Raw genomic sequence first — 27712 nt, 5'->3', positions numbered from 1 at the left:
TGCGCCATTTCTTAGTAAATATGGAGCATTCCTTCTCTCTCCCTTTGACGCAGTGCAGCAAGATGTCTTGCTGCGTTGCGCTGCATTGCGTTGCGCTAAATGTTAGTAAATCTGGACCCTGGAGTCTCGAACTGTACATCCTTTGGACTCTGACCTGTGCATCCCATCGCACTCTCACACTGTAGAGTACCGAGTCTCACACTAACAGCTTTTGAAGTCTTACACTGCATAACCAGTGTGTCATAGGCCCTAGTGCCAGGAAGAACACGGGCCTCCTGGCTACGGTTGAATTATAAAAATATAGCAATGCTAAGGGGTCACTGGGCCCCTCAGGCCTCTGGGCCTTGGTGCCTCTGCACCTGTTGCCCCCTAGGAAGCTGCACTGTGCTTCCCTCACACTCTCACAACTTACAGCCCGGACCATCATAGAGCCCTGCATTATGAGACGAGACTGCTCCGGGTTTCACGTACTGTCCAGGCCCCTGGGTGTCTCGCTCTGTTCAGCCTTGAGACTCCGGCCCTCTACACCCCTGGAGCTGACACTTTTTAAGCTCTCTCAATCTCAGGCTGTCATTTTACTCGTACACTGCACAGCCAGCGACAAGCGTCGTCTCACTGTATAGCGCTTCTGATCTGACGCTGCGCGACGCTAGGACTGCCACCCTGTACAGCCCTGAGACTCGCACTTTGGACAACCCTGGATTTCACACTGCACAGCTCTTGTGCTTTCACACTGTGTCCGCCCATGGCATTTCCTACCGTGTAGCACTGGGTCTCTTCTCCAGTGCTGCCCAACATTCTCACACAGGGCGGGGCTGTACATAGTGTAGCAGATGCAGTGGCACCGGGGCCCAGGGGTGTGAGTAGCCCCTGCACCCCAAGTCTAGCTGTTTTCTTTTTTACCACAACTATAAGGACTGAGGGACTCAGTTTCTTTTCTTGCCTAAGTGCCAATGCCAACTTTGTTACACCGCTGTTCTCACACTGCACAGCCCTTTCCAACCAATAGCTTGCAGGAGCCCTGAATAGCCCTGGGAATTCGCAAGGTGCACCCATGAGTTTGCACCCATGGCTCTCTTGCATTGTGAAACATGAATGTCACTTTGTTTACCAATGTTTCACTCACATTGCGCATTGATAGCTCTCATATTGTGCACCCAGAGCTCTCTCAAATTGTGCAGTCTTGGCAGTCTTTCATTGACCTTGGCTTTCTCACATTGCGCGCTACCTCATATTCAGCACCCATTGCTCTCTCACATTGAGTAAGTATGGCTCTCTCACAGTGGGCACCACGGGCTCTCTCACATTGTTCACCCAATGGCTCTCTCAAAGTCTGTACCCATAGATCTCTCACATTGTGCACCCAATGGCTCTCTCCATTCTGTACCCATGGGTCTTTCACATTGTGCACCCAATGGCTGTCTCCAATCTGCACCCATAGATCTCTCACATTATGCACCTAGTGGCTCTCTCACAGTCTGCACCCATAAATTTCTCACATTGTGCACCCAATGGCTCTCTCACATTGTGCACCCAGAGATCTCTCACATTGTGCACGCATTGGCTCTCTCAGTCTGCACCCACAGATCTCTCACATCATGCACCAATGGTTCTCTCACATTCTGCACCCATAGATGTCTCATATTGTGCACCAATGGCTCTCTCAAACTGTAAAGACATGGCTCTGTGCAGGCACGGTTCTCTCACACCGTCCACCCTTTGCTCTCTCTCAGAGTGTGTTCCTAAGGATCTCTTTCCCCATGCATCCATCGCTCTCTCACATTGGGGACTCATAGATCTCTCACAGTCTACACCCATAGATCTCTCACATTGTGCACCCATAGATCTCTCACATTGTGCATCCATGGCTCTCACATTGTGCACCCATAGATCTCCCACATTGTGCATCCATGGCTCTCACATTCTGCACCCATAGATCTCTCACAATGTGCACCCAATGGCTCTCTCACAGTCTGCGCCCACGGATCTCTCACATCGTGCATCCAATGTTGCTCTCACAGTCTGCACCCATAAATCTCTCACATTGTGCACCCAATGGCTCTCTCACAGTCAGCACCCATAAATCTCTCACATTGTGCATCCATGGATCTCTCACATCGTGTACCCATAGATCTCTCACATTGTGCACCCATTGGCTCTCTCACATTCTGCACCCATAGATCTCTCACACTCCGCACCGATGGCTCTCTCAAACTGTAAAGCCATGGATCTGTGCAGGCATGGCTCTTTCACACTGTTCACCCTTTGCTTTCTCTCAGAGAGTGTTCTATAGATATCTTTCACTGTGCATCCACGGCTCTCTCAAATTGTGCACCCAATGGCTCTCTCACAGTCAGCCCCCATAGATCGCTCACATGGTGCACCCAATGGCTCTCTCACAGTCTGCAACCATAGATCTCTCACATCGTGCACCCAATGGCTCTCTCACAGTCTGCACCCATAGATCTCTCACATCGTGCACCCAATGGCTCTCTCACAGTCAGCACCCATAGATCGCTCACATGGTGCACCCAATGGCTCTCTCACAGTCTGCAACCATAGATCTCTCACATCGTGCACCCAATGGCTCTCTCACAGTCTGCACCCATAGATCTCTCACATCGTGCACCCAATGGCTCTCTCACAGTCTGCACCCATAGGTCTCTCACATCGTGCACCCAATGGCTCTCTCACAGTCTGCATCCATAGATCTCTCACATTGTGCACCAATGGCTCTCTCAAACTGTATAGCCACGGATCTGTGCAGGCATGGTTCTTTCACACCGTCCACCGTTTGCTCTCTCTCAGAGTGTGTTCCTAAGGATCTCTTTCCCTATGTATCCATAGTTCTCTCACATTGGGGATCATAGATCTCTCACATTGTGCACTCATTGGCTCTCTCACATTCTTCACCCATAGATCTCTCACAATGTGCACTTTTGGCTCTTTTACAATGTGCACCCACGCCTCTCTCGCATTTGGCACTGACCGCTCTCTCTTTCTTTTAAATTATACAGCCATAGTTCTCTCAAACTGTGCACCGGACCCATGTCTCTCTCTCTCTTTCTCACTCATAATATGCAACGTGGCTCTTTTACAGTGAGCACCGATGGCCCTCTCACAGTGTGTGCATTAGGCTCTATCATAGTGTATAGCATTGGCTTTCTCACTGTGCACCCATGACTCTCTTACACTATGTACCCATGGCTCTTTCATACTATGCACCCATGACTCTCTTACACTATACACCCAAGGCTCTCTTACACTATGCACCCATGGCTCTCTCACACTATGCACCCATGGCTCTCTCACACTTATGCATCCATTGCTCATTCATACCCTTGGTCCACTCTCACATTATCCACTGATGACTCTCTCTCTTACAATATGCACCCTTACCTCCCTCTCATTGTGCACACATGTCTCTCACTGTTACAATGTGATCCCATGACTCTGTCACATTCGTGCACCCTTGGCTCTCTCAGATTGTCACCGCTCTCCCACATTGCATCACCATGGCTGTCTCAAATTGTATAGACCTGACTTTCTTACACTGTGTAGCCATGGCTCTATCTGAGATTGTGCATCCATGACTGTCTCACAATGTGCACCCATGGCTGACTCACATATGGTTCTCTCTCACACTGTGCACCTATGACTCTCACACATTGTTTAGCAATGGCTCACTCACTCTGTGTACCCCTTGCTCTCTCGCACTTAGGGCCTCTTTACGATGTCGGTCGGAAAGCATTCCGACCAACTCGGTCTCAGAATCATTTCCAACCGAATTGGATTCGGGGAGTCCGACCGTCCGATTACGAGGTTTCCGAACTCCGTTCGGACTCCCATTTACTTCAAATGCAGCCTGTGTTCCAGCCGACAACACAGGCTCCCATTGAAAAACGTGGTAGTTGCAGAAAACCTTTCACCCTGTGGTGGGCACCCCGTGGTGCCTGCCACACCGTGCATGGTTTGAAGGAGGGGACCCATGGGTTCCCCCACGGGCCCCAACAGGAGGTCTCCGGGTGAAGGGGGGCCTGCTACGAGCCTCCAAAGTCAGATTCCAACAGCCGTTCCATGTCGGACAAACCGATTCGGAAATGCTGTCTGAATCTGACATCTTAATGCATCGGTCGGAAACGCGGCCTGTATACCTGTACAATTTGGCTCCGACCGACTTAGTTTCTCTGAATGCCGATCGGAACCGAGTCAGAACGACCAAATGGATTTCAACTATCATAATCGGTCGGTCGAATGTGTTTTCAAGTTGGTCGGAAACGCGGGTTCTGAATCGGATTAGGGCAAACCGAATGCTGTTCGGAGCCTTTCCGACCGACCTTGTAATCGGCCCCTTAGTACCCATGACTATCTCAGTATGGTGCTCCATTTCATATTATGCACCAATTAGCCTCTCTCACTCACACAATGTGCTGGCTTGGCTCTCACATTATCCACCCATTGCCCACTCATATTCTGCAGCCATGGCTCTCTCCGTCTCCCTCACATTGTGCCCCCATGGTTCGCTCTGTTACAGTGTAGATATTTGGCTCTCTAACATTGTGCACAGGTGTTGCTTTCTCCCACATTATGCACCCGTGGCTCTCTAACATTGTGCACCCATATCTCTCTCTATTGTTCTTTCACATTGTACACCCATGTCTCTCTCACATCGTACAAACGGGGCTCTCTCACACTGTGCTCCTATGGCTCTCTTACACCACGTGCCCATGGTTCTCTCCGATTGAGCACCGCGGAGCTCTCACATTGTGCACATGTGGCTCTGTTACATTATAAGGCTATCTCACACTGTGCACACTTCACTCTCTCAAACTGTCCCTTAGTGGTTGCTCACACATTATGCACCAATCCCTCCATCGCATATACAATGTATACTCTTGACTCCCGCTTTGTTCACCCAATGCTCTCTCACACTATGCACCCATTGCTCACACACATTGGACTCTCAGGGCTCTCTCACCCTGTCTCACATTGGGTAGCCATAGGTCTCTCACACCATGCATCAATGTCTCTCTCACACTGTGCACCTATGGCTCTCTCACACTGAGCACCATTGGCTTTATTTCTCTCACATTGTCACCCATGGAGATCTTTCTGTCACAATGTGCATGCACTCTTGTCTCTGTCACATTGTGCACACATGGCTCTCTCGTATTGTGCATGCAAGGCTCTCCCCCATTGTGTATCCATAAATTCCATATCTTCTCACAGTGAGCACCAGGCCCATGTCTCTTTCTCTCTTAATGTGCTCTGTAGGCTCTCTTATCGTGTACACTTACAAGCTCTCTCACCTTGTACGCCCAAGGGTCTTTCTCTCTCTCTCTCTCTCTCTCTCTCTCACACACATTGTAAACTTATGCTCTCTCACATCGTGCATACATTGCTCTCTTATGTTGTGCCCTCACAGCGGTGTAGCTAGGCTTTATGCTGCCCGTGGCGGCCCCTGCGTTTGCCGCCCGCAGCAGCCGACTGAATCTAAGAGAGGGGTGCCGCCCCCAAAACTCGTGCCACCTGAGGCGGACCGCCCCCCCCCCCCTTGTTACGCCACTATGCCCTCATGTTTAAATCTTTCACATTTTAAAGCCATTGATCTTTCATAGTCTCCATTCCCGCCTCTCTCGCCTTGTGCAGAGTCCGCTCTCAGTCTCTACAGCAATATCCCTCTTACCACTGCTGGGCCCTCGGCTATGGACTCCCACTTGCGCTCCACAGTGAGTCTTTCTCGCCTCATGTGTTTCCGGTGTGCTCCCTTGTGCGATGCCCTGCCCTTTTCTGTCCGCCTTTACCCCCCTCTCTCGACCTTACACTTGCTAACACCTTACCTTCTCCCATAAATCCTTGTTGTAGTGCACCTTCCAGTGCGGTGGGGCGATGGGGTGGCTGGGCTGGGACAGGACCCCTCCGCCGTACTTCCGGTTGTGCGTTGAGCCTGTGGTGGTTTCGTAGGCGTTGACCAGCTCGTCGTACGCAGACACTTGCTCTCGTCCCTGGAGAAATCTGGGCAGTGGGTCCGAGACGGTAGACTGTGGGTACAGAGGAGAAAGTAACAAGGATGTGTTAGATGTCAGGCAGTGCCAATCCCCCCTTTCAGTGTGATGCAAACCCTGTGTAGGCCTGGGCGGAGTTCGCAAAGTTTTAGCTGGAACCTAGCAAGTGACAAAAAAGGCTGCTGCACTACGCAAGCAGCGGAGTGCGTTACCTTGCGCCGATTATGTTGATTTTTAGCGCCAGGTGTTTGTCCCACGCTGTAAAATCAGCGTGAACGGCATCACGTGCAGTGCAAGAGGGCGCTGCTTTTTTCAGCCGCTCGAGTACAAGTTCTACTTGAGCGGCAACTTCCTCAAAGCGAACGGAAGGTTTCTCAACGCGAGCAGTAGCAATCATCTGCGACCGCCCGCGTTGAGAAATCTCGCTAGGAAGTGGTCTACAGTTGGATTTTTCTCAATCACGCTGCCAACTTAACGTTGGCGAGTGCGAGCGAGAAAAAAACTCGGAGCGGAGTTTTCTGGAACTCAGCAAGCTCCGCAGAGTACGGAGTGTGAAAAACTCCACGAATGGAGAGGTGTTCACCACCCAGACCTAACAATGTGCTCATCCCATGTCGGTCCTGCACCCTCAATGGAAGGAGTACAAGAAGCCTGGGAGGGGAAAGCAAGCGGGTAAAGCTAAGAGAGCGACGATGGTGACCCAGAAATATTCGGTGTTGATTCAACAGCTAGAACTCCTGCCCTGGGTGGCTTGGATGCCGCGCAAGATGGCCGGCTAGGTACGGAGCTCCGCCACATCGAACACCTCACGGCGTTTTTTCCCGATGTAAACGGGACCGCTACTGAGCACCGTTACCGGATTTGGTTGACGGAACACCAGCGGAATCGGCGGAGCAGCTTTTCATCGCTGGGGGAGCCGTTTTCGCCCCTCTCCGTGATGAATTCCCTGCCCCTCACGGAGCCGCCATTTTGAAGTTCTTTCGAGCATCTGAGCCTCTGCTGATACGAGCTGTCACTACACGATGGGCCACTGGACACCAATGAACTTTCAGACACCGACTTCACCTCAGGGGTGAGATTTATATATATTGTACAAGACACCTTTACTCCGTTTTTTCTCTCCTCCTCCACATTAGAGGAAACATCCAAATACGCAGTTTTACGGCGCTTCACCCCTGACAACTGGATGTTTCCCGCTCTAACATGCTCGCTGTTCTGAAATACTTTTTATCCTAAATTTCCTCCTCATGGTGCTATGATAACAACGTTCTCTGAGACTTTTTGCCCGTTTCTCCTGCGCCTCAGCTACTTCAGGATGCTCCTTCCTGTGCTTCCATTTTAGCCATTCTCCCCTTTTTGTACTCGTTATTTTAGCATACTCTAATTCTCTGTCGCCTTTCCCACTGAGTTACGTCTGGGTGCTTCTCCCTTTCTTTGGAGATATTTCTGGAACATTTCACATGCACCTTTAGTCTTCTCACAGGGAATTGAGCCTATATTGTTGCACGTTCATTCCTTTCTATGGTCAACTTACGCAAACCTAAATTTGTCTTCATACCATCGAGGAGTGCTTCAGGTGCATCTTCATCTGGTACAAATAGAGCCACTGTATCTGCGAAAATGACGACTCCAAAATCATCATTGGCTCATACTAACACCAGTAAGTCTTCCCCACCCGCTCCGGCGGGCAAGCGCCTCAAGCAAAATTCTCCTACACCAGAAGACAATCCTTCTCATTCTTCTATTGACCAAATTCTAGAGGAATTGCGTGCGCTGCGCCCATTTATTGAAAAGACGAGTACAGATATGCAGCTTTTAAAAGATAAATGGGAAAATATGGATGCCCGTCTCTCTACTGTTGAACAGCACCTTCCTGAAGTTCAGTCCAACACACAACGTATAGACTCTTTAGAGAAAACGGTCCTCTCACTCCAAAAGCATACAGAGGATTTGGAAAATCGAAATAGGAGGAATAACCTCCGTATTTACAATTTGCCGGAAAATCTTGAGGGGGATAATCCAGTAACTTTCTTCACCACTTTCTTGTCGAAACTTCTGGACCTACCACCTTCCACCTCCATTAGTATACAAAGAGCCCATAGACTAGGTGCCAGAACGGGCTCCTCTTCAAAACCTCGTGGAGTCATTATTTTATTTCTGAAATACACAGATCTTTTATTGATTCTCTCAGCCGCGAGGAGTAAAAAACAAGTGTCTTGGCAAGGTCAACGAGTATATTTTTCTCAAGACGTCTCTAATGTCACCGCCTCCAGACGTAAAGAATTTCTGGCTATGCGTCCCTCTCTGCGCGCCTTGGGAGCAAGATATGGCTTGTTTCATCCTTGTACTTTCAGAGTCACCTATCGAGAAAAGACTTGGTCATTTCAGGAACCTGGAGAATTAAGGAACTTTCTTCTTCTACACAGTGGAGAAGGGATGGACGCCTCCTCCTCTGCTTCGACCAGTGGCTGAAATTGGACTTTTATTGTTTAACTTGTTTGTCTTCCTGATGGCTTGTCTTTGACTTCGTGTATTCTCCTTACTTTTCATCTCAGTTCTTACACTCTCTTTTCGTATCTCTTCTCTCCTTTATCTGTTTCTGGCATCTCCTATATATCCCTCTATTTTCTTTTTCTACTCTCTAGACTTCTATTTTTACGTCTACGTGTTATGTTTGTTAACATTTTTCCCTTTTTTCCTCCCCAGACGGATATGTATCGGATACTCTTCTCAACACCTTGTCCCATTCCATGTTCCTTTTGTGCGGTCTCGATGTGGTTCTCCTCCTGATCCTGGTCCGTACGTCTTGTAAAGCATCATCACCTCCCCACCTTCCCTATGTGTATTTTTTCTCTTTCAGGTATGTTTAATACAGTCATCCTTCTGGATTTGTACTGTCTTCTATGCATTCTCTCTTTTCTTCCTTCTTCCTTCCCCACTGATCTCCCTTCCCTTTTCCCATCCCTCTCCTCCTCCCTTTTCCTTTTTCTTCTTCCTTTTCTACCTGTTCTTCCTTCTTCCTTTTTGAAGAGGTTTATGGTTAATACTTCTATACAGTTTGAATTATTATTACATGTACAGTATGCTTTTGCAATTCTTGATTTAGATCAGTTTAGTAAGCTTTCACCTTCAAAGTTGTTTCATGGAATGTGAAAGGATTTAATCACCCTATCAAAAGGCAAAGAGTACTCTCCCACCTTTCCTCTTACAATCCAGACATCGTCCTTATTCAAGAAACTCACCTATCTGACATCGAATCTTTAAAGCTAAAGCGACTATGGGTTGGAAATGTTTTATTTTCTCCTGCTTCTCAAAAAAAGAATGGAGTAGCCATTTTGATTCATAAGCGACTCCAGTGTAAAGTAGTTCTAGAAGAAAAGGATGACGAGGGACGCTGGGTCTTAGCTAAACTACTAATTAACAATATCCCACTTACGATATTCAATGTTTACGGTCCCACATGTTTTGACTCCTCTTTTTGGCCCTCCATTACAGCAAAATGTATTCAACATAAAGATGATGCTTTTCTATTGGGTGGAGATTGTAATCAGATCATTGACCCATTTTTAGACCGAAGATCCTCTGTTCGTTTCTCCCCTCATAAACCACATAAACAATTCCTTGACACTATTACCCAAACTCATCTTGTAGACTCATGGAGACTCACTCACCCAGACGTTATGGATTTCTCCTTCTTCTCTCCTCCTCATGCTTCCTTCTCCCGCTTAGACTATATCTTTCTCTCTTCATCTCTTTCTCAACACCTTATTTCTTCTTCTATTGAACCAATTGTTATCTCTGACCATGCTCCTATTATTACTGTTTTTGACCTTCTTCCTCCTACTCCTAAATCTTCTCGCTGGCGCTTCAACCCTTCTCTTCTTACTGATCCTCTTTTTTCCTCCTCTTTTCGTGCTTTTGCTTCTGAATTTTTTCATCTTAACTCTACGCCTGATACCCTACCTCATATTCTCTGGGATTCCTTCAAGGCCACTGCCCGAGGTTTTATTATTGATTTTGTCTCTAAAAAGAAGAAAAAATTCCTTCAAAAACGTAAAGTCACCCTTGCTCATATCAAATCTCTGGAACATCAATTCTATACTTCCTCTGATAAGATTATGTCTCCTGAATTGCTTAAGGCTAAGATTGCCTTTAACAAACTTACCACAGACTCTGCCTCCTCTTTTCTTCTCCGGAGCAGCGCGCGATTTTATGGAGGTAGAAATAAATCAGGTAAACTGTTAGCTAATTATTTAAAATCTCGTAAAGAACGTACTAATATTGATTCTATTTATTCCCCCTCTAATGTACTTCTTCATACCAATGCAGAAATTTTGGAACAATTCCACTCTTTTTATAAAACTCTATATACTCCGGAAAACCCTCCCACCCCAGAGCTTATTCAATCCTACTTTGACAACATACCTCAACCAGATACTTCCCACCTTAATATTTCGGCTGTTGATTCTGACCTCACGATTTCGGAACTGTCCTCTGCTCTATCCTCTCTCACTAAGGGGAAAACCCCAGGACCGGACGGCTTCCCAGTTGAATTCTACCTACATTTCTCAGACCTTCTTTTACCCCACCTTCTATCTTTATTTCAGTCTTTTTGTTCTACTGGATTAGCCCAAGGCTCTTTTCAGGACGCTACCATATGCCTTATCCCTAAAGATGGTAGAGACCCTAAGTTCTGTAAAAATTATCGACCTATATCTCTAGTTAATGTTGACTATAACATTTTTGCGAAACTATTAGCTCTTCGCCTTGACCCGCTCCTACCACATCTTATAGGGAAAGAACAATGCGGCTTTGTCAGGGGCCGCTTGACCTCGGACAATTCTAGACTCTTTCTTAATGTTTTAAGCAAAGCCCCTTCACTATCGATTCCCCTTGCAGCCATTTCAGTAGATGCTGAGAAAGCCTTCGACTGGGTTGACTGGTCTTTTCTTCTGGCTTCCTTAAAATGGCACGGCTTTAACCCTAAATTCATATCTTATATTTCTTTGATATATTCTATGCCCAAAGCGTCTGTTCTCGTTAATGGTCAACTCACTTCCCCATTCACACTTCAACGGGGTGTTCGTCAGGGCTGTCCCTTATCACCTCTTTTATTTATTTTAGCGCTTGAACCTTTCCTTACCTCCATACGCAGTAATCCATCCATCTCTGGCTTCCCGTACGGTAAACGCCATCTCAAATTGTCTGCATATGCTGACGATATTCTTTTATTTATTTCTGACCCGCCTACCTCAGTCCCCGCATTACTAACCGAATTTCAGCAATTCTCCTTGGTCTCCGGTTACAAAATAAACTCGGATAAAACAGAGATTCTTCCTTTAACCACACTTTGTCTCCCCCACTTTTTCACGGCTACTGGCTTCGCTTGGAATTCTACAAAAATTAAATATCTCGGCGTTCTTTTTTCTAGCTCTATATCCTCCTCCATTCAACTCAACATGAATGCAGTCATATCTAGGATAGACTCATTACTCACCTCTTGGAATCCACTATTTCTTTCCTGGTGGGGCCGTCTTGACTCCATCAGGATGATGATTGCCCCCATTTTGATCTATTTATTATCCATGCTCCCACTTCGTATCCCAAACTCCTATTTCCGCCGCATTGACTCTACGTTGTCCAAATTTCTTTGGAAGCAGAAAAAAGCCCGCATATCGCTTTCCAACTTACGTACATCTAAACTTAATGGTGGTACCAACTTTCCAGACTTTCGCCTCTATCATAAGTCCTTTTCCCTTCGACAGGCTTCCCGCTGGTTATCTCAGGAACCCTCCCCTTTTTCTCCCCTCTGGCTTTCTGTTGAACAGGAACTACTGCTCCCGTACTCTTTCCAAGAAGTGATTCGTTTTACCTCTAAAGCCCCATGCCTTAATCCCCTTTTATTCAAGCATACTTCTTCTCTTCTGCGCCCTTTAGTTTCACCTTCCTCAGTAACGCAGGAATCCTTCCTACTATTGCCTATATGGTACAATTCACTTTTATTAATTAACAATCGACCTATTGCATGGCCCTCATGGAGAGCGAAAGGTATCATTTGGATACGTCATCTTTTTGATGGGTCATCCCCTTGCTCATTTCCTGCATTTCGGTCTCAATTCCACTGCCCTCCTTCTTTTGCAAAGAAATTCCCCATCCTTATGGAAACCATTTTAGATCGTTATTACTCTCTCCCCTCTGAAGACCTACCTGCCTCATCTTCCTCTCTACTCACTGTCCTTTCTACAACTCCTAAAGCTTCCATCATTTACCGGTACTTTTCAGCCCCCAATCCAGATCGTCTCAAATCAAAATTAGAACTGTCCTGGGAGACAGACTTACTTTCTTCATGGCCGACTTCTCTCTGGGACAAAATATGGGCTCGGTCCTTGAAGATTTCCCGTACTGCTTCTCTCACTCAATCCTTATTTTTCTTTTACCACAGACTATACCTTTCTCCTTTTTCTATCTCCCGCTTTCAACCTGATGCTGTATCTAACTGTTGGACCTGTAATGCCCCTTCTGCGGATCTTTTCCACCTCTTCTTCTTCTGCCCTTCAACTCGTATTTTCTGGTCTCAGATATTCTCTCGCCTTTCTCGCATTTTCAACCTCTCTATTCAATTTTCTCCTCCTTTAGTATTTCTTGGTAGCCTTTCAGAGGATTTAGACCTCCCCCCACATTCTCGCGGTCTTTTGACCTTATGCTGGCCCTGGCATTACAACATATTGTCTCTAATTGGAAATCTCTGAACAAGTTGTCTCTCAACTGTTGGTGGAATCTTGTATGTCACTCACACAGACTTGATGTCGCTTTTGCCTCCTCCTGTAAACCCTCCCGAAATGTTGAATTTTACTGGCTACCTCTCACTCTATACCTTGATCAATCCGCCAAAAAGTGTTACTCGCCACTATCTTCAGATAATTTCAAGCCCCCCTGAACTCATGTACTCTTGCCTGCAGTTTTTCATGATATTTTTCAGTCTCAATATTGTTATTATTTAGCTTTATATTGACCTTCTTCATACTTATTTTTCATTCATGCAATTATTCATATGATGGCCTTTTACTGTACTTTTTGATTGCCATTGACTGTATCTCCTATTATTGCTTACCCATCCTCTAAGATCAATACCATGTTTTTGTTTTCTTCTCTCCTCCCTTCCCCCCCCTCCTTCCCTCCCCACCATTTAAAATGCTTTGTCTTTCATTGTGATATTGGCTGCTTCTACTTTCTTTGTCCCATCTCATACCTTTGTTCTCATATTGGCTGATGTCACCTTATTGTATTACTTATTTTTCTCTAATAAAGCTTTCAAACATAAAAAAAAAAGAACTCCTGCCCTGGTTCTCCCTTCCCCCACACCCAGCCTTCTTGGCATGAATGAGATTGCTTCTCTTGCGGGACACAAAAGCAACTTCTCTTTTTTAGGTCTGGCTTGACAGCTTACTTTCTCGCTGAGCTCATGTCGACACAACAACATGCAGCATCTATCAATCAATAAATAGAAAGTGGGTTAGGAACAGCCCCCTTTATATATTTGTTGTGTAACTTGCCCTTCACATTTTTGATCAGCCCATGGCATTTCGCGGATATTTACATTTTCCCTTCGACATTTTGCTTTGATGGCATAGACAGGAGAGTAGTCTCCAGCATCTCTTGCTGTTTCTTCAAGTGCTCTCATGAAATTCTGTGCACCAGGCTCCACCCAGGGTACCGGCAACTGCTATCATTGTACCTTTCACCAATTCTTAAAGACAAGTTGACAATTTCTTGGACCAAAAGGAGTTAATTCGTTGTAAGGGAAGTAGCTCAGTGGCAGAGCTCGTGTTTTCCATAGGTGACGGCTATTAGGGGGGGCTGTAATTGGTGTAATTTGATTTTGAGAAATTATGCTTAATTATGCATAATTATGTTAAATGCAAACCCATCATTTAGCACTATATTTGAGAGTGGCATGCGTCCTCTTACATTTTTTTGGGTCGCACTGGAATGTTGTTCGAAGGGGCACGGTAGGATGCCAGTGGGATCTCTACCTTGACGAAAGTTTGACAACAGGAGAGACCCACCCCGAACAGACCATGCAGCAATTAGATAAGCAGTATTGGGTTTTTCCACCTAATGATACCATTGGTGAGGTAGTTCCTCTCTATATTTGTTATATCTATGCACACTCTGCACTTACTACGTGCATACATAGATACGGCCCTGATGAATGCCTTAGACCCATGGCTAGTAAGAGGAAGAAACATGTTGGCATGAACTTTATTCATATATAGTGATTCATATAGGTCATTACACCAAGTTTTGCCTCCTGTATTTACCTGTTGGTAATTTTTTATCTAACCTAGGATACCACCAGTATAAATGACACTTTAGAGGTTTATCCCAAGGCTTTTTAACTAACAAACTGGACCATAGCATTGTCCAGAGAAGAAAAGAAATGTCTAAGAACTCCCTCAGGTCAGCCCCAATCTGAGGTTGAGTCCACCTTGGTAGTACCAGCTTACTAGGGTGGGACGAGGTGGCAAATGATGAAGCATGCCACATTACGAGAGTGAGCCATCCTCGTCCAATTCTTGGAATGGCCTATAGATTGGGTATATGGTAGATAGCAGGTGACAGGGACCGCTCTAGATCCCTCATAACAACTCGCTAAATAGCCAAGCAGTCAGATAGCGGAGCACAGAGGGTATCACGACAATTTGTGTGTGTTTACATAAATAAGGGCAGGCATGAGCCCTATAACGTCCTACAAACTCTCCCTTGATGTGATATAGTCTACTCAATTTTTGACATGATGATGCATTTCACGCTAAAAAAAAACCGCTAAAAACACTAGTGCCGCAAACAACAAAGCTTGTGTTCTGGTTGTTGTTCACATCATTCCCAAGCACTTACACATTATTAGTGTGAACGGAAATGTAATTACGCAACTGGTGTAATCGCATAATCTTGGAAATTTTGCGTAACAAGTGTCATCTGAAGTTCCCAAATGCATGTGAATTACGCCAGCTTAGTTATTATTATCTCCACTACATTTTAACTTTTCACCTTGTAATGTTAATGACGCTTTCCACTAACCCACATAGAATAAATCCCCATATCCCCGCTCTCTTGTGACTAGTTATGCCTGTTTTAATTAGGGCTAATTCAATATGTGTAACTAAAGATATGCCCTTTCATACCATGCCATGTTTGTCTACCCTAGAGGTTGACCCTGCAGTTCTACACATGGTGGATGGGCTAACCTATGCACCGATGCACGCTCACGCGGCTCCTTCAGCAGTAGGTGGTCCATACGCTAGCTTTAAAAGTTGTTACCTTAGTGAGGGATCCTGCTTAAACCACATCACAAGTCAAAGGACAGGACTTGTTGCGAATGATTTTTCATAATTTTGGATTCTGCCTACCAGTCAGTTTGTGTCTAGTCTGATTTTTGTCTTAGTTGGTGTTTATCCTGACTTCAGTTGCTCCTAGTTTTGACAGGTAATTAGACGTAGCAAAGGGATTTGACCAGAATCTTACAACTGTTGGTTTGTTGAAAAACCTTATTTTTACACTTTGGAAATTAGTTATCACCACATTTGAATTAGTCATTAAGTCTTGATTTCTCAAGGACAGAGTTACTTCCTAGGTAGGATACCCAAGGATACCCAAGTGTAACTGCAACAAGAACTTCCTCTCTGCAGCATAATAATGAAAACCCAAGGGCAAGAAAAGGGGCTTGCATTCCCTTAGATTTTGGTTCAGCTAAGTGTGGGCCTTACCTCAGTTCTTGACGTCATATTTCAGTAGGTTGAAAATTGTAATGTTAATGTGTCTTATTGTTACCACATTATTTATGTTACTTGCAGTGGCGTGACCAAACTTGAGGGGGCCCTCCTGCAAAGTACATGGAGGGGCCCCCCACGCTCCGGACACAGTCAGGAGCTCTCAGGGCAGCGACCCGCCACCCGTGCACCGTGCCCTGTGCCGGAGGGTGCCTGCCCGCACCGCGAGGGCTGCAGGGGCTAATGTTACTTGGGACAAATTGAAATGTGCTGGTTTATCCCAGCTGCGAATTATTTGATCCAGGGTTTCTTATTACAGCCATGGCCGGGTAATCACATTATCTTTTTCTAGCGCTTGTTAAAAACCCCAAAACCTCAGTGTAACTGATAGGTAACTTTTTGTGAAAAGCACTTGCAATTTACAACTTACTGAGCCACACACAACTGATTTCAGAAGGTTGAGACATGTAACTTGTGAATAGCATGAAAGAGTGCATTTAGACTTAAGTGTAATAGTAATTTACACATGAGTAACTCTAAATGTGTAAATTTACCTTTGTCAATAGGGCCCTGTGTCTTAGCCTTTGATCCGCTACAGAGCTCAGCTGCCTTTTGTCTAGGTTTACTCTTTGCCAATACCACATCCATACATACATACATATATACCTCCACACTGCCTCCCACAATGGCCGCCCTTCAAACCACTGTCTTTTGCAGATCTTGCAGACATCTTCAGCTCCCTCAAATCCACCTGCCATAGAAAGGATGTCTTGTCCTGATTTTTCTTCAAAGCTTGCTGTGGAGAAGCTCTCTCATACCGATTCACCTAGGTAAGTACCCCCTCATTCACAACATCTTCCCAGAAGCTCTTAAGGAGTGGCAGATCCTTCCACTTCGGAGGTGATCCACACTGGAACCGTAATAACTGACAGCACAAGCCTACCCACCTAAAGAAAGCGGAAATACAAACCATAGACAATATCCTCCTGACCACAGACAAAGTTACCCTGCCACCTGATTTTGCAGGAACTCACCGGAGCCTTCTACAGCATTGATCATCCGACTCTCATCAAGATCCTTAAGTCTCAAATGGGAATCACTGGCAATGTTCTCTACTGGTTTTCTTCCAACCTATCCAACCAACACCACTTCATTTACATGGGCACATCCAGGTACTTGAAGATCCCTATGACCTATGGAGTGCCCCAAGGTTCAATCATGTCTGCTATCATCTTCATGGAGCCTTATCAAACTCAACTCATTGATGACAGCATCACAATTCACCAATATGCCAATTACACAAAATTCAATTTGAAAGTCTCCTATGCTCCAGACATCAACATCTCAGCCAATGTCTGCACCGCATACAGCCCTGAACGTCCAGCACACCACCTGAAACTCAAACCCACCAAAACAGAATACCTTCAGTGTGCTAAGAACCACAGGCAAAACATAGTCCAAACATGACAAAACAGCATTGAACATGGATGGATTTCATATTCAACGTTCACCCAAAGCCAAGTCACTCAGACACAATCTGGACACTGAACTTATTTTTGAGGAACACATTGGCAAGAAAACAAAGACGGCCTGATGCCAACTATATGTACTTAAGAATGTGAAACTGTTCCTCCCAGAAAGTGATTTCGGAATTGCATCTCACATCTGGATGGTGTTAATGTTCTCCTCCATGGCCCACCAGGCTCCTTATTGGCCATATTAGGGCCATCCTCCATGTCACAGTACGTCTCATCAGGTTCCTGAGGAAATATGAAAAGATTACCCTCATTCTGATGGAACTCCAGTGTCTACCATTGCCAAGCGGCACCATCTTCAAAACCAGCTGCATTATCTGCAATGCCTTCATGAATGGCGCCCCTGTGTATCTGGCTGACAAGCACACCACATGCTGTGGCTCTCTGCACACCCAAAGCCAGGGCTCAATCAGAAAGGAGACAAAAAGTGGAAAAAGAAAAAAAAAACAGGACACCACGCCATCTCTATTTACGCATCCAGTGTCTGGAAAAACATCACTGTATGCGTTAGGACTGTCCCGCCCCTTCTCTAATTTATGAAAAGGTGGAAGGCATATCTCTTTGAAGAATACTAAATCACAAGAAAGTAAGTCACCCTCCACTCTCAGAACCCCAATGCGACTCCAATCACTGACTGTCCATATTTTAGCATTTGACCCTGAATAGCTCTCTGCTGCCTTTTGGCTAAGTTTGCACTATACATATACAACAATCTTCAAAATCTGGAGTCATATCTTGTCTTGCATTATAACCCTGGCAATGAGGATAGGATCCTGAAGTAATCTTGGAGTGTAGAAATTGTACACAAGAACTGTGTGTGAAAGCAGATTTCAATCCATGAAGGACCATGTAAACCATACCCTAGACACATCCTATGGCATCATGTGAACGCTACGAAACATCTTCCAATGGATACCTCTGGAAGCCAGGAAAACGTTGGTTCAAGGTCTAATAATTAGCCGGTTAGACTATGGTAATGCACTCATGGCGTCCATAAATGAAGATTTATATACTGGACTCCAGGTGTTGCAGAACACCGCTGCCAGACTAGTGCTAAATCTTCCATCTCGGTCCTCATCTGTACCCATCTTGAGATAGCTGTACAGGCTCCCAGTTAGGAAGTGTACTTGCGTATTGCACGCAAGTCTCTTTACGGTGTTGGGCGAAGTTACCTAGCCAAGAAATACAAGTTGTATCTACCAACAAAAAAAACTCAGGTTTGGAGGAAAACACCTTCTGAGTTCTGACCCCTCTTAGAGTTCAAACCGTCAGAAATGGAGGTAGATCTTTCTCCCACCTAGCTCCTCAACAATGGAATAAGCTTCCACCACATATCCGAACCACTACAGATCACAAATTGTTTAAAAAGCAGCTCAAAACATGGTTATTTTAACCCTTTTCCATTGTCTGGGACTCTTTCTTATTCTGCCCCGCTATAGCTCCATGAAACCCCCCGGGGTGATGTATGCGCTTAACTCCTTCGCCGCGGTGCTAATTCCACCGCAGCGCTGTGGGGGTGCGGGGTGAGCACGGCGCCGCCATGCTCATGACGGAACCACACCGTCATGAGTCATGGGCGAGCTGTGCTCATGACGGCGTGGTTCCTTCATGACTCCGCCCACTCGTTATTTCGCCCGCACAGGCGGGGAATCAGTGCCGCGTGGGCGGAGCGGCGACAGCATGACGGAACCACGCCGTCATGAGCACACGCCGCCCGTGGTTCATGACGGCGTGCTTCCGTCATGCACATGGAAGGGGTTAATAAATGGTCATAACATAACATTAAAAAAATGTGTGGACAACATGTACAATTTTGCACAAAAACACTACACATTGCAAAACTGTATTTTCCTAGGCTTGGCACAACTAGGCTCACACGAGTCCTTGACTCCATCTTGTTTCCAGTTGCAACCATAATGTTTGTTTTAATTTCTTATTTTGTTCACCACACATAACCTAAATGAGCACTTTTAATGCTTGCATTGACATGCTTTTGTTAAAAAATCACAGCAAAAATCTTTACAAAATTCAAGGCTTTTCCTGCCTTTAGCTATTGTGTGACTACCTTGTTTTGTAACTAGTTTGTGCTGCCACATCTGATGACATGAGGTTAGAATAGGGCACATTAATATTCAGTTAGGGGCTAGAATCATGGCATTATGTGATATTGTATAAACCTGGGTTGCGATTTGTCAATTCATTGCTACATTTGCTCACCCTATGCTTACTGTGCGATTTCCATTTGCATCCACTGTAAAATAGCCTTTAAAAAGATGCATTTCTGGAGGTGAGCCTGTCTTCTGACTCCCTGACTTTAGAGGCAGAACTCTTGTCGATTTGGCTTATGAGTTAGACTTGGAAGATTTTTAAGTTGACTTGATGTCAATTTCTACTGCATTTGATTGAGCCTTATTCAAATTCCCTATATCGATTTACCAGCATTTTGATTATTTTCAATGTTTGCCTTCTGTATTGCACCCAAATTATTTTAATACACCTTCATGGTTTTCATTTTACTTCTAACTCCTGAAAATGTATTTCCTTGAAAAGCTATAATTGTGTTTGGCTGCTACCTAGGAACACACCCCCTCATACATGCTTGAGGGTTAACGAGCCTGCACAGGCACTTTATCTGGCAGTATAGCGTTAACATGTATGATGACGTTACAAGGCGCTACTGAATGAAGGTGATGACATCAGAAGCAGAATGTCGGGCATCATGTTATGCGCCGGTGCTTATATTGTTGCTGTTACTTTGTGTCTGTCACCTTGATCTGCCATCTTGTGGGGCTGAAAGTGAGATTTGTGCGCACAGACTTATGTCTGTGTTTGCTTGTTGGACGGAGTTATGGTGGCATGGTGTTCATGGCCTGTTATGTGGTTCTATTGTTCCTAGGAATGCGTTTCCCAGGGGAACAGAGTACTATCTTCGTTTGGTGTATTGGTAATAGTGCAAAACAATCACAAGCAAGAATATGGTGGTAATTGGAACAAAGAGAGTAGAGAGCTGTACACCAGAATTATGGTCTAGTACAAAAACTAGATTATGGATATGATTGAAATATTGTCTCCTGTCTAGGAAAAGTCCATACCTGTGTGTCGCCCGCTCTGAACTGTGTGGCGTTCCTTTTGAAAAATGTGTGGCTACAAAGGACACCACCACCTCTATGACCAGGATGGCGGTATCCCCTAAAATGTAGGGAATCAAGTTTACCCTCGTCCAGTTCCAGGTACGATTCACCTGGGCAGTTCTGCCTCCTGACTGCAAAGGAAGGTGCATTGAAACAGCTGACCTCTGGCGTCAACACGCCCTTTGCCCCTCCCACTCCAGGCCACTGCTGACCCAGTGCCCCACACTGCCCACTTACCCTGATCTGCGGGGGAGGAAAGGCCTGGTGCTTGCTGTAGTCCAGTCCAACCCCGGTGCTGGTCAGGTGCCAGTCCTGCCTCCTCTGGACGGCCATGGTCATCCCGTCAGAGCGAGATGAGATGGGAGTAAAACAGAGGGAATCGGCGGCAGCGGGCAGGGGCCTGCACAGCTACTGAAGGCCTCTGATATCCTGAATGGGTCAACACCGGGTCCTGGGAGTTCCCAGGAGCTGGGTATCACTGAAGAGGCTCCCGAATGCCCAATTTGTCTTTACAAGGCTTCCCTGAGCCCTGAATTTCCTTGCAGGGCCTCGTGTTGAACCCTGGTGCTCCAGCAGGAGGTGGTGGAGGCCCTGTCTGTCCCGCAGGAGCTGGTGGAGGCCCTGTCTGTCCCAGCTGGAACGGCCCCCCGGGTGATTATCCCTGGAGGTGATGGGGCATTGGATATGCCGTTACCAGCTCGCGGGGCGTGCGATGCCTCTACAGGAAAGGGAGGGGAAGCCTGCAGGAGTTAGTGGGGGTTAGACCCCAGGATGGGCCGATAGAGCCCTGTGCGCCCCTGCAGAAGCTGGCGGCGTGGCAGTGCCCTCTCTGTCCATGCGGGAGATGACGGGTGCCAGGTGTTGCTGTTGGAGTTGGCTGGCTCCGGGTGTTCCTGCAGGGACTGGAGGGCCACGGGTTGTCGCTCGCAGTGGATTCGATGCCTCTGCGGGAGCTGGTGGTTGTCTTTTAGGCGTTCCTTTCAGAGCCGATGGAGTGTCTGTCTGTTTGTCTGTCCCGTCGGATGAAGGAGGGAGGGAGTGGCGGTGGGGGTGAAGAGGGGTTCTTTGGCGTTCTAGCAGTAGGTTCTCGGGGTTCTTGGCCGTCCCTGGGTGTCTTTACTGCAGGATTTGGTACAATCTCTGTCCGTTCAGAAATCAGTAGTGTCTCTGGCAATCCCTGCAAGGGTCGGTACAGTTGCTAGTGGTTCCTGCAGGGCTCGGTACAGTCTCCAGTTGTTCCTGCTGGGGTCGCTACAGACTCTGGTTGTTCCTGCCGGGGTCGCTACGGTTGTTCCTGCAGGGTGGTACAGACTCTGGTTGTTCCTGCAGGGGTCGGAACAGTCTCTGGTTGTTCCTGCAGGGATCGGTACAGTCTGTTGTCGTTCCTGCAGGGGTCGGTACAGACTCTGGTCGTTCCTGCAGGGGTCGGCAGACTCTGCCTGTACCTGCAGGAGCCGGCGCTGGTCACGTCTCTCCTCGAAGACTGCCGCGCTCCCGCAGTTCCTCGTGTCCCTGCCTGGCTGTGGCAGCGCACAGGCTCTGGAATGTTTGTTTACATGTTGCCATGGCAATGGAGCTCTCCCCCAGGGCGGTGTGAGGATGGGAAGGACGAGAGCCTGTCCCTCACAGTCAGGAGGAACGAAAGCAGTTTCCTGCACCTGCAGGGGTAGCTTGATAAATGGGGTTATGTCAGGAGGAGCTCAGAGCCCACATTCAGTGTATGCTCCAGTTTCAAAATTGTTTAATATTAGTTTTATATAGTATCTCGCTAGGATGACTAGATTAAAAAACAAAAACTTGGACAGGCCTTAGACATAGAAGAAGGACTCTACCTAACGTGAACGCAGAAAGACTACAGTGACTGGAGCAAGAAACACAGAAGAATGACCACACTGGCATTTTACGCAGAACTATGAGACCGACCAGCTATAAGGCACAATACAACAAAAATAAGCGCTATGGAGAAAGTGCAATATATTTATTTTCCAGAAAGTGCTGACTAGCTCAAGGAAGAGGTTACAAAGATCACAAGTTGTCCTATGTCACATAAATAGCTCATTCAGGCTAGTTTAGTTTGCATTCTGGGACTTGCAGTCTGATGTAAAGATAAAGTGTAGAATCCAAGGAAGACCAAAGGTAGCCGTGAGGTAAACCAAAGTAGAAGTTTATTAACTTAGTTTCAGGTTAGTCACAGGAAGTAATTTAAAACAAGCATTTGCAATGCAATAGGTCTCGCATGTACGCGAGTTTGAGCTATGGGTGGCCGCCATGAACAAGCTGTGGTTGTTTGTAGCTACACTAATCGTGGGGCAGGCGCTGTGCGTCTGAAGTGAGGCGGAAACAAATTGTGAAAACAAGCCCGGCGGAGCGTGGCGCGCGCGCGCTTGGGGGCGGGGGAGCGGACCCTTTGAAGTGTTACATCCTGCTCTGAGACCATTCCTGTATGCCCGTTGTCTTTGTAAATAATGGAAAGAAGGTATTGGAACACGCGCTTAGGATCACATGTCATGGTAAGTGGGGGAGCTGGGATTCTCTGTGTTTGTAAGTAATTAAAAGTGAAACATACCAATGTCACTGGAAGGCGTACAGAAGTAGAGCAGCTGCAACCCTTACATGCCGTGCATTTATTAATATGTGCTGGAAGGCTAAAGTGGGTGGCCGCCATGAACAAGCTGTGGTTGTTTGTAGCTACACTAATCGTGGGGCAGGCGCTGTGCGTCTGAAGTGAGGCGGAAACAAATTGTGAAAACAAGCCCGGTGGAGCGTGGCGCACGCGCGCTTGGGGCGGGGGAGCGGACCCTTTGAAGTGCTCCCAAAAGGCGGATTGCATGGCGGCACGATGCGCGTGATTGTGCGCGTGCTAGCCATGCAATCCGCTTTTTGGGAGCACTTTTCAAACCCGCTTTCTATAGTCTCGCTTTGCGATCGCTTACGCAATAGCAAGGTGGAGACCTAAAAAAAAAAACATGTCTCACCTGACTTCGCCTAGTACCGGAACCAAGCACAACACAGCTAGCCACAGCCAGAGAAACACACAGTGGTTGACGTGGGGAAAAAAAAGTAGGGGAACTGTGGGTGGAGAATCAGAGGGCGGGATTAACCTGAGGATTGGATTAGTGGGCGGAGTTAGAGGTGTGGCCAGGATTGGCAAAACATCCCAATCTTTAGTATTTGTTTGGCATTTCACTGACCAGTTACAGCTTATTATGTTATGTAATTCAACCAATGGATACACATGATTATTTAACGATTAATATGAGTTATTGACTTTAAAATAAATTCACAAAGTGGGATATGTTTCTAATCACAGAATGTCCCAAATATGCTTAAAAGTGGAAGCACAAGCCATTTGTTTCCGAGCCATGAATTTTCTGTCGTCAGCAATATACACAGACACAATCAATTTTACGTCTGTAAATCACTGTATGGGAAATGTTACATAAGACAAAGGACTACAAGGTGTAGGAGTCACATGACAACCATATTAGTAGGCAGTGTAGTTTAATAGTGATTGATCTGGAGAAACACAAACTCATAATTTAAAACTTAATACCATGTTTGGGGGTTCACTTTAATAATCATTATTGATTTCTATCCAAATGAACACTTTTTGCAACATTAGGATAATCAAAGGCTTAGGGAAAAAACCCATAGAGCTCTAGTTTATACCTTGCAGTTTGTATGCAGCTCTAAGATGAAAGTTAATAGCTCACTGTTCTTTGTTAGGATTTTAACTTATAAACTGCAAGTAGCAAAAGGATCTCACTGACAAAAGCAATAACCCACTGACCTATTTACAATATGTGCACTTTGTGATGGGCACGGTACATGTTCTTAGCAGCAGGCACATTAACCCTATCTTTCCATGAGTCAAACCTGCCACTAGACAAAACTCCGATCTCGCTCTAGATAGACGTTTATTCACCGGAGTTATCATGACATTTTTATTATTGCCGAAAATTGCTGTAGGCCAGGAAGGAGGCAGCAAGTGCTTTTAAACCCATAATATACAACGCCCCCACTCAAAGTCAGCACCCGTTACGGTCACACCGGTCGCACTGCCCTAGAGCCAGCTCTTCTCAGGGGTCCTGTGACCTCAGTGACAGAGTCACTGTTGCTCTAGAGTCTGCTATTTTGTAGGCCTGCCTGCAAGACTGGAGGTGAACTTCAGCATAGATTGTGGTGGGCAGGCCTTCAAGGTTATCCCATACTTGCCACTGCTAGGGTCCACCTGCTGGTGTTAAGACACCAGGGCTTTTCCGGATTTGCGGGGCCTTCTAAGGTCTAGCATGGGAATGTGCTCCCTCAGGAGAATGGTCTGGGGGACTGTTCATGAAAGCTGAACCTGGTTCCCCAGTTCTAAATTCGGCAGCTCTGCCCCCAGTGATACATCCGCTCCCTCACTGAACACTATACCGCCCCACCGAGAGAAATTCACACTGCCTTCAACTACAATCCAATTTGACCTGCTATAAACAACTGGATGCGACTCAATTCAAATTACGCACTAGGCAAGAGCAATATGCTGCCTAAAGGAAAAAGTAACAACATCCTGGAAAATCACTCATAGGCAATGAAAGATTAAATAAAGCATGTGAAATGTAAGCAGGAACAACATGGTGAACTTAACGCTTTTACACTCACGATTCAGAAATCAGTGAGTGCTTCTGCCTGAAACCTACAGGGCCCAGAAAGGACCCTTTTCAATGTCCACTGCTTACAAAACGTAAGCAGTATGGTTTAAAAAGACCACATTTGTGAACACAAAGCCGCCCTGCACATTTTGTTTTCCAATCCACCCATCAACCAGGTATTGCAGTACCTCCAGGTTTGGCGCACTTCCCCACCGGGGGAAAACAGCTCTTCACTGGCAAACTGAGTAAAGTGACGCTAATGTTTTTGGGGTTTGAATAAAACCGATCTGCACACTTTCAGAGAACTCCATCTTGCTTTACTTAGTTATTGATTTTTCATATGTTGAACCTTTTATATCCGTGGCTGCACTTTGGAATAGAAAATGGCAAAACGGCAATTCCAGCAAAAGTGGTTTTCTTTCTTGCATCCATTTCACAGGGGAACAAATGAACGACAGGAAGAAAGAGAGGGTGAGAACCATTTCTTGAGTGACGGTTTTCGGTAAGTGAGGAGGAGTTAGACAGACAGAGAGGGAATAAGAGTAAGAAAGAGATGGAGGGGGGCAGCTGCCAGCGGCTGAGCAGAAGCGGACACCTTCCTTGTCTTGTATGGGCAGGAAGCAAGAGACGCAGACCTTTTCGTTCTCAGCTCCCCGCCCGTCCCCGAACAGCCACTAATGCTGAGCCTTCTCTGCAGGCCTTGGATGTTTCTTACGTCCAGGGACGCATGTTCAAAATAAAAAAGTAGGGGAACGGAATGTATAGAATTAAAGAAGTAGGGGCACGCCGTGCCCTGCCGTTCCCGCCCACTTCGACCACTGGAAACACACCATAGGAAGTAGACTCTGTGAAGGGTCTAGAGCTTTCCATCGTCCACAACAGGCAGTCCTCTTTTGCGCAGGACCAACATGGGAAGGTCTCTGCACATCTCTTGTAGTAGATGCACTTTCGACGTTGCACTTTCCATATTGTGCCCCCAAGTGGAAATAGGCAGGTCACTGTGATCTGTTCAGGTGTGGACACACACCTCAGGGGCATTCACCGATGCGAATAAGGGGTCCCAAACAGTCTTCAGTGCACAAAATAAAGTTAATAGTGCCGCTTGATGGTGTCACTGGCTCCGTTAAAGCACTGCCTCAAATACAGATACAGTTGGTGCCCGCGGCAGTATAAACACTGTTAGTCTCTGTTCAGGCGAATTCCAGCTCCAGATAGATCGGTAGTTTGCCAGTCTTTATTGTCGTTGCCAATGCTAGGTTGGCACCAGACAGGAGTTTGAATATTCACAGCAAGCTGGTTAACTTAAATTCATGGAAGGAACGTGAAGCGCCCAGGGCAGGCTGTCCAGTTGGTGGAGGACACTGGTGGGGCTGGGATGGGCGTTCTTTTCCTTGATTTTGAAGTAGTTTCACTTGAAGTAGTTTCCAGTATACATCGTTTGTTTCCTGTTTGAAGTTTCTTCATCTCATGTAGATTTGTAGCCAGTCACGTAGGGTCTTTTCTTCCAGATCGTCGCCTAGGGGATTTAATCCGAAATGAGTCTATAAAATCCCTTGGACCCCCTATAACCTTTCTGTTTGTTATTGAGCAACAGGGAATCTAGGTACAACACCGTCCTGCATTTATACATTTAACACATATAAGGGCTGCAAACCCGTCAATGTGTTCCTAAGAAGCAGAAGGGAAGGGTCCGGAGAGAAGCACAGGGATCCTTTAATGGCATTATTTGCATCCTCTATATATGAAACCAAAAAGAAGACTAACAGGGCCTCGAATAAAACTATGGCATAGCCTTAACATTATGGCAACATCTGTTACAAGTCAAACAAAAACAGTTCAAATATAGTTTAAAAAAAAATAAATAACACATCGTCATCGTCCATGCTATATTGAATCCCAGAGGAAGATTTAATCTGAGCCAGTCAAGTGGCTTTAGAATTGGAACGATGTGATCAGTGTTTTTTGTGTTACAGTTGTCTCTCACTGTTGGATTTGGGACCGCTTTCAGGGGGTGAAAGGCTAGAATTGAGAACGTTTGTGAGAAGTTCAATTTTATAGCCTCGTCTAGGTACAGCTGGAGACTCTATTTATCCTCACCGGGGAGTTCTCTGGTTATTACTCCTGAATTGCCTTTTTCTGGTTCCCCACTTTCTCCCACTAGTAGTTCCTGCTCTGTTTCCCATCTTCACTCCCCCCCTCCCCCCCCCCCCCCCGCTCAAGCCTCTTTTTTACTTACCTTGGCTGCATTTCTCTCTTCTACCTGCTTTCTTCCGGGATTTCAGTTCTCCTGACTTGTGCAGATGACATAGTTGATCCTTGTTGGCCTTCAGGCAGGTGCAGGTATGAAACAGCTTCTAAGCTTGAGCGAAAGGAACAGACAGTTATGGCCCATGTGTCATAATGACGAGATGTAGCTTGGCACTAGGTGCGGCTCCTCTATTAGGGTGGAGGAGCATCGCCCCACTGCTTTCTCGCAGTGCGAGAAACAGAAATATGAAATGGTAAAACTACCATTTTATGTTTCTGCTTCTCGCACTGCGAGAAAGCAGGAGGGTTTGGTTGGGGGCGGGTGGGTGGGCGGGTCTGGTCTAGGGCAGGGGAGGAGTGGCTTGCCCACTGTTGAGGGTGCTGACTGTT

At 46.3% G+C, this 27712-nt stretch overlaps 1 protein-coding gene across 1 annotated transcript in view; it reads right to left on the bottom strand.

The window, feature by feature from the left end:
- SAXO3 (stabilizer of axonemal microtubules 3) overlaps positions 1–21966 on the bottom strand; it is a 55653-nt gene extending 33687 nt beyond the window's left edge. The window contains exons 1-2 of the mRNA XM_085616277.1: positions 20679–21966; positions 5841–6041 (exon numbers count right to left, since the gene is read on the bottom strand). Coding sequence (XP_085472403.1) covers positions 5841–6041; positions 20679–20780 — 303 coding nt within the window. The 5' untranslated portion in view covers positions 20781–21966. The remainder of the gene's footprint in view (positions 1–5840; positions 6042–20678) is intronic.
- Positions 21967–27712: the final 5746 nt, after the last annotated feature.

Source organism: Triturus cristatus, chromosome 7 (genome assembly GCF_964204655.1).
Source record: "Triturus cristatus chromosome 7, aTriCri1.1, whole genome shotgun sequence".
Classification (NCBI taxonomy): Eukaryota; Metazoa; Chordata; class Amphibia; order Caudata; family Salamandridae; genus Triturus; species Triturus cristatus.
Note: the sequence above shows the minus strand (reverse complement) of the source record. Positions and strands in the feature narration are given on the sequence as shown.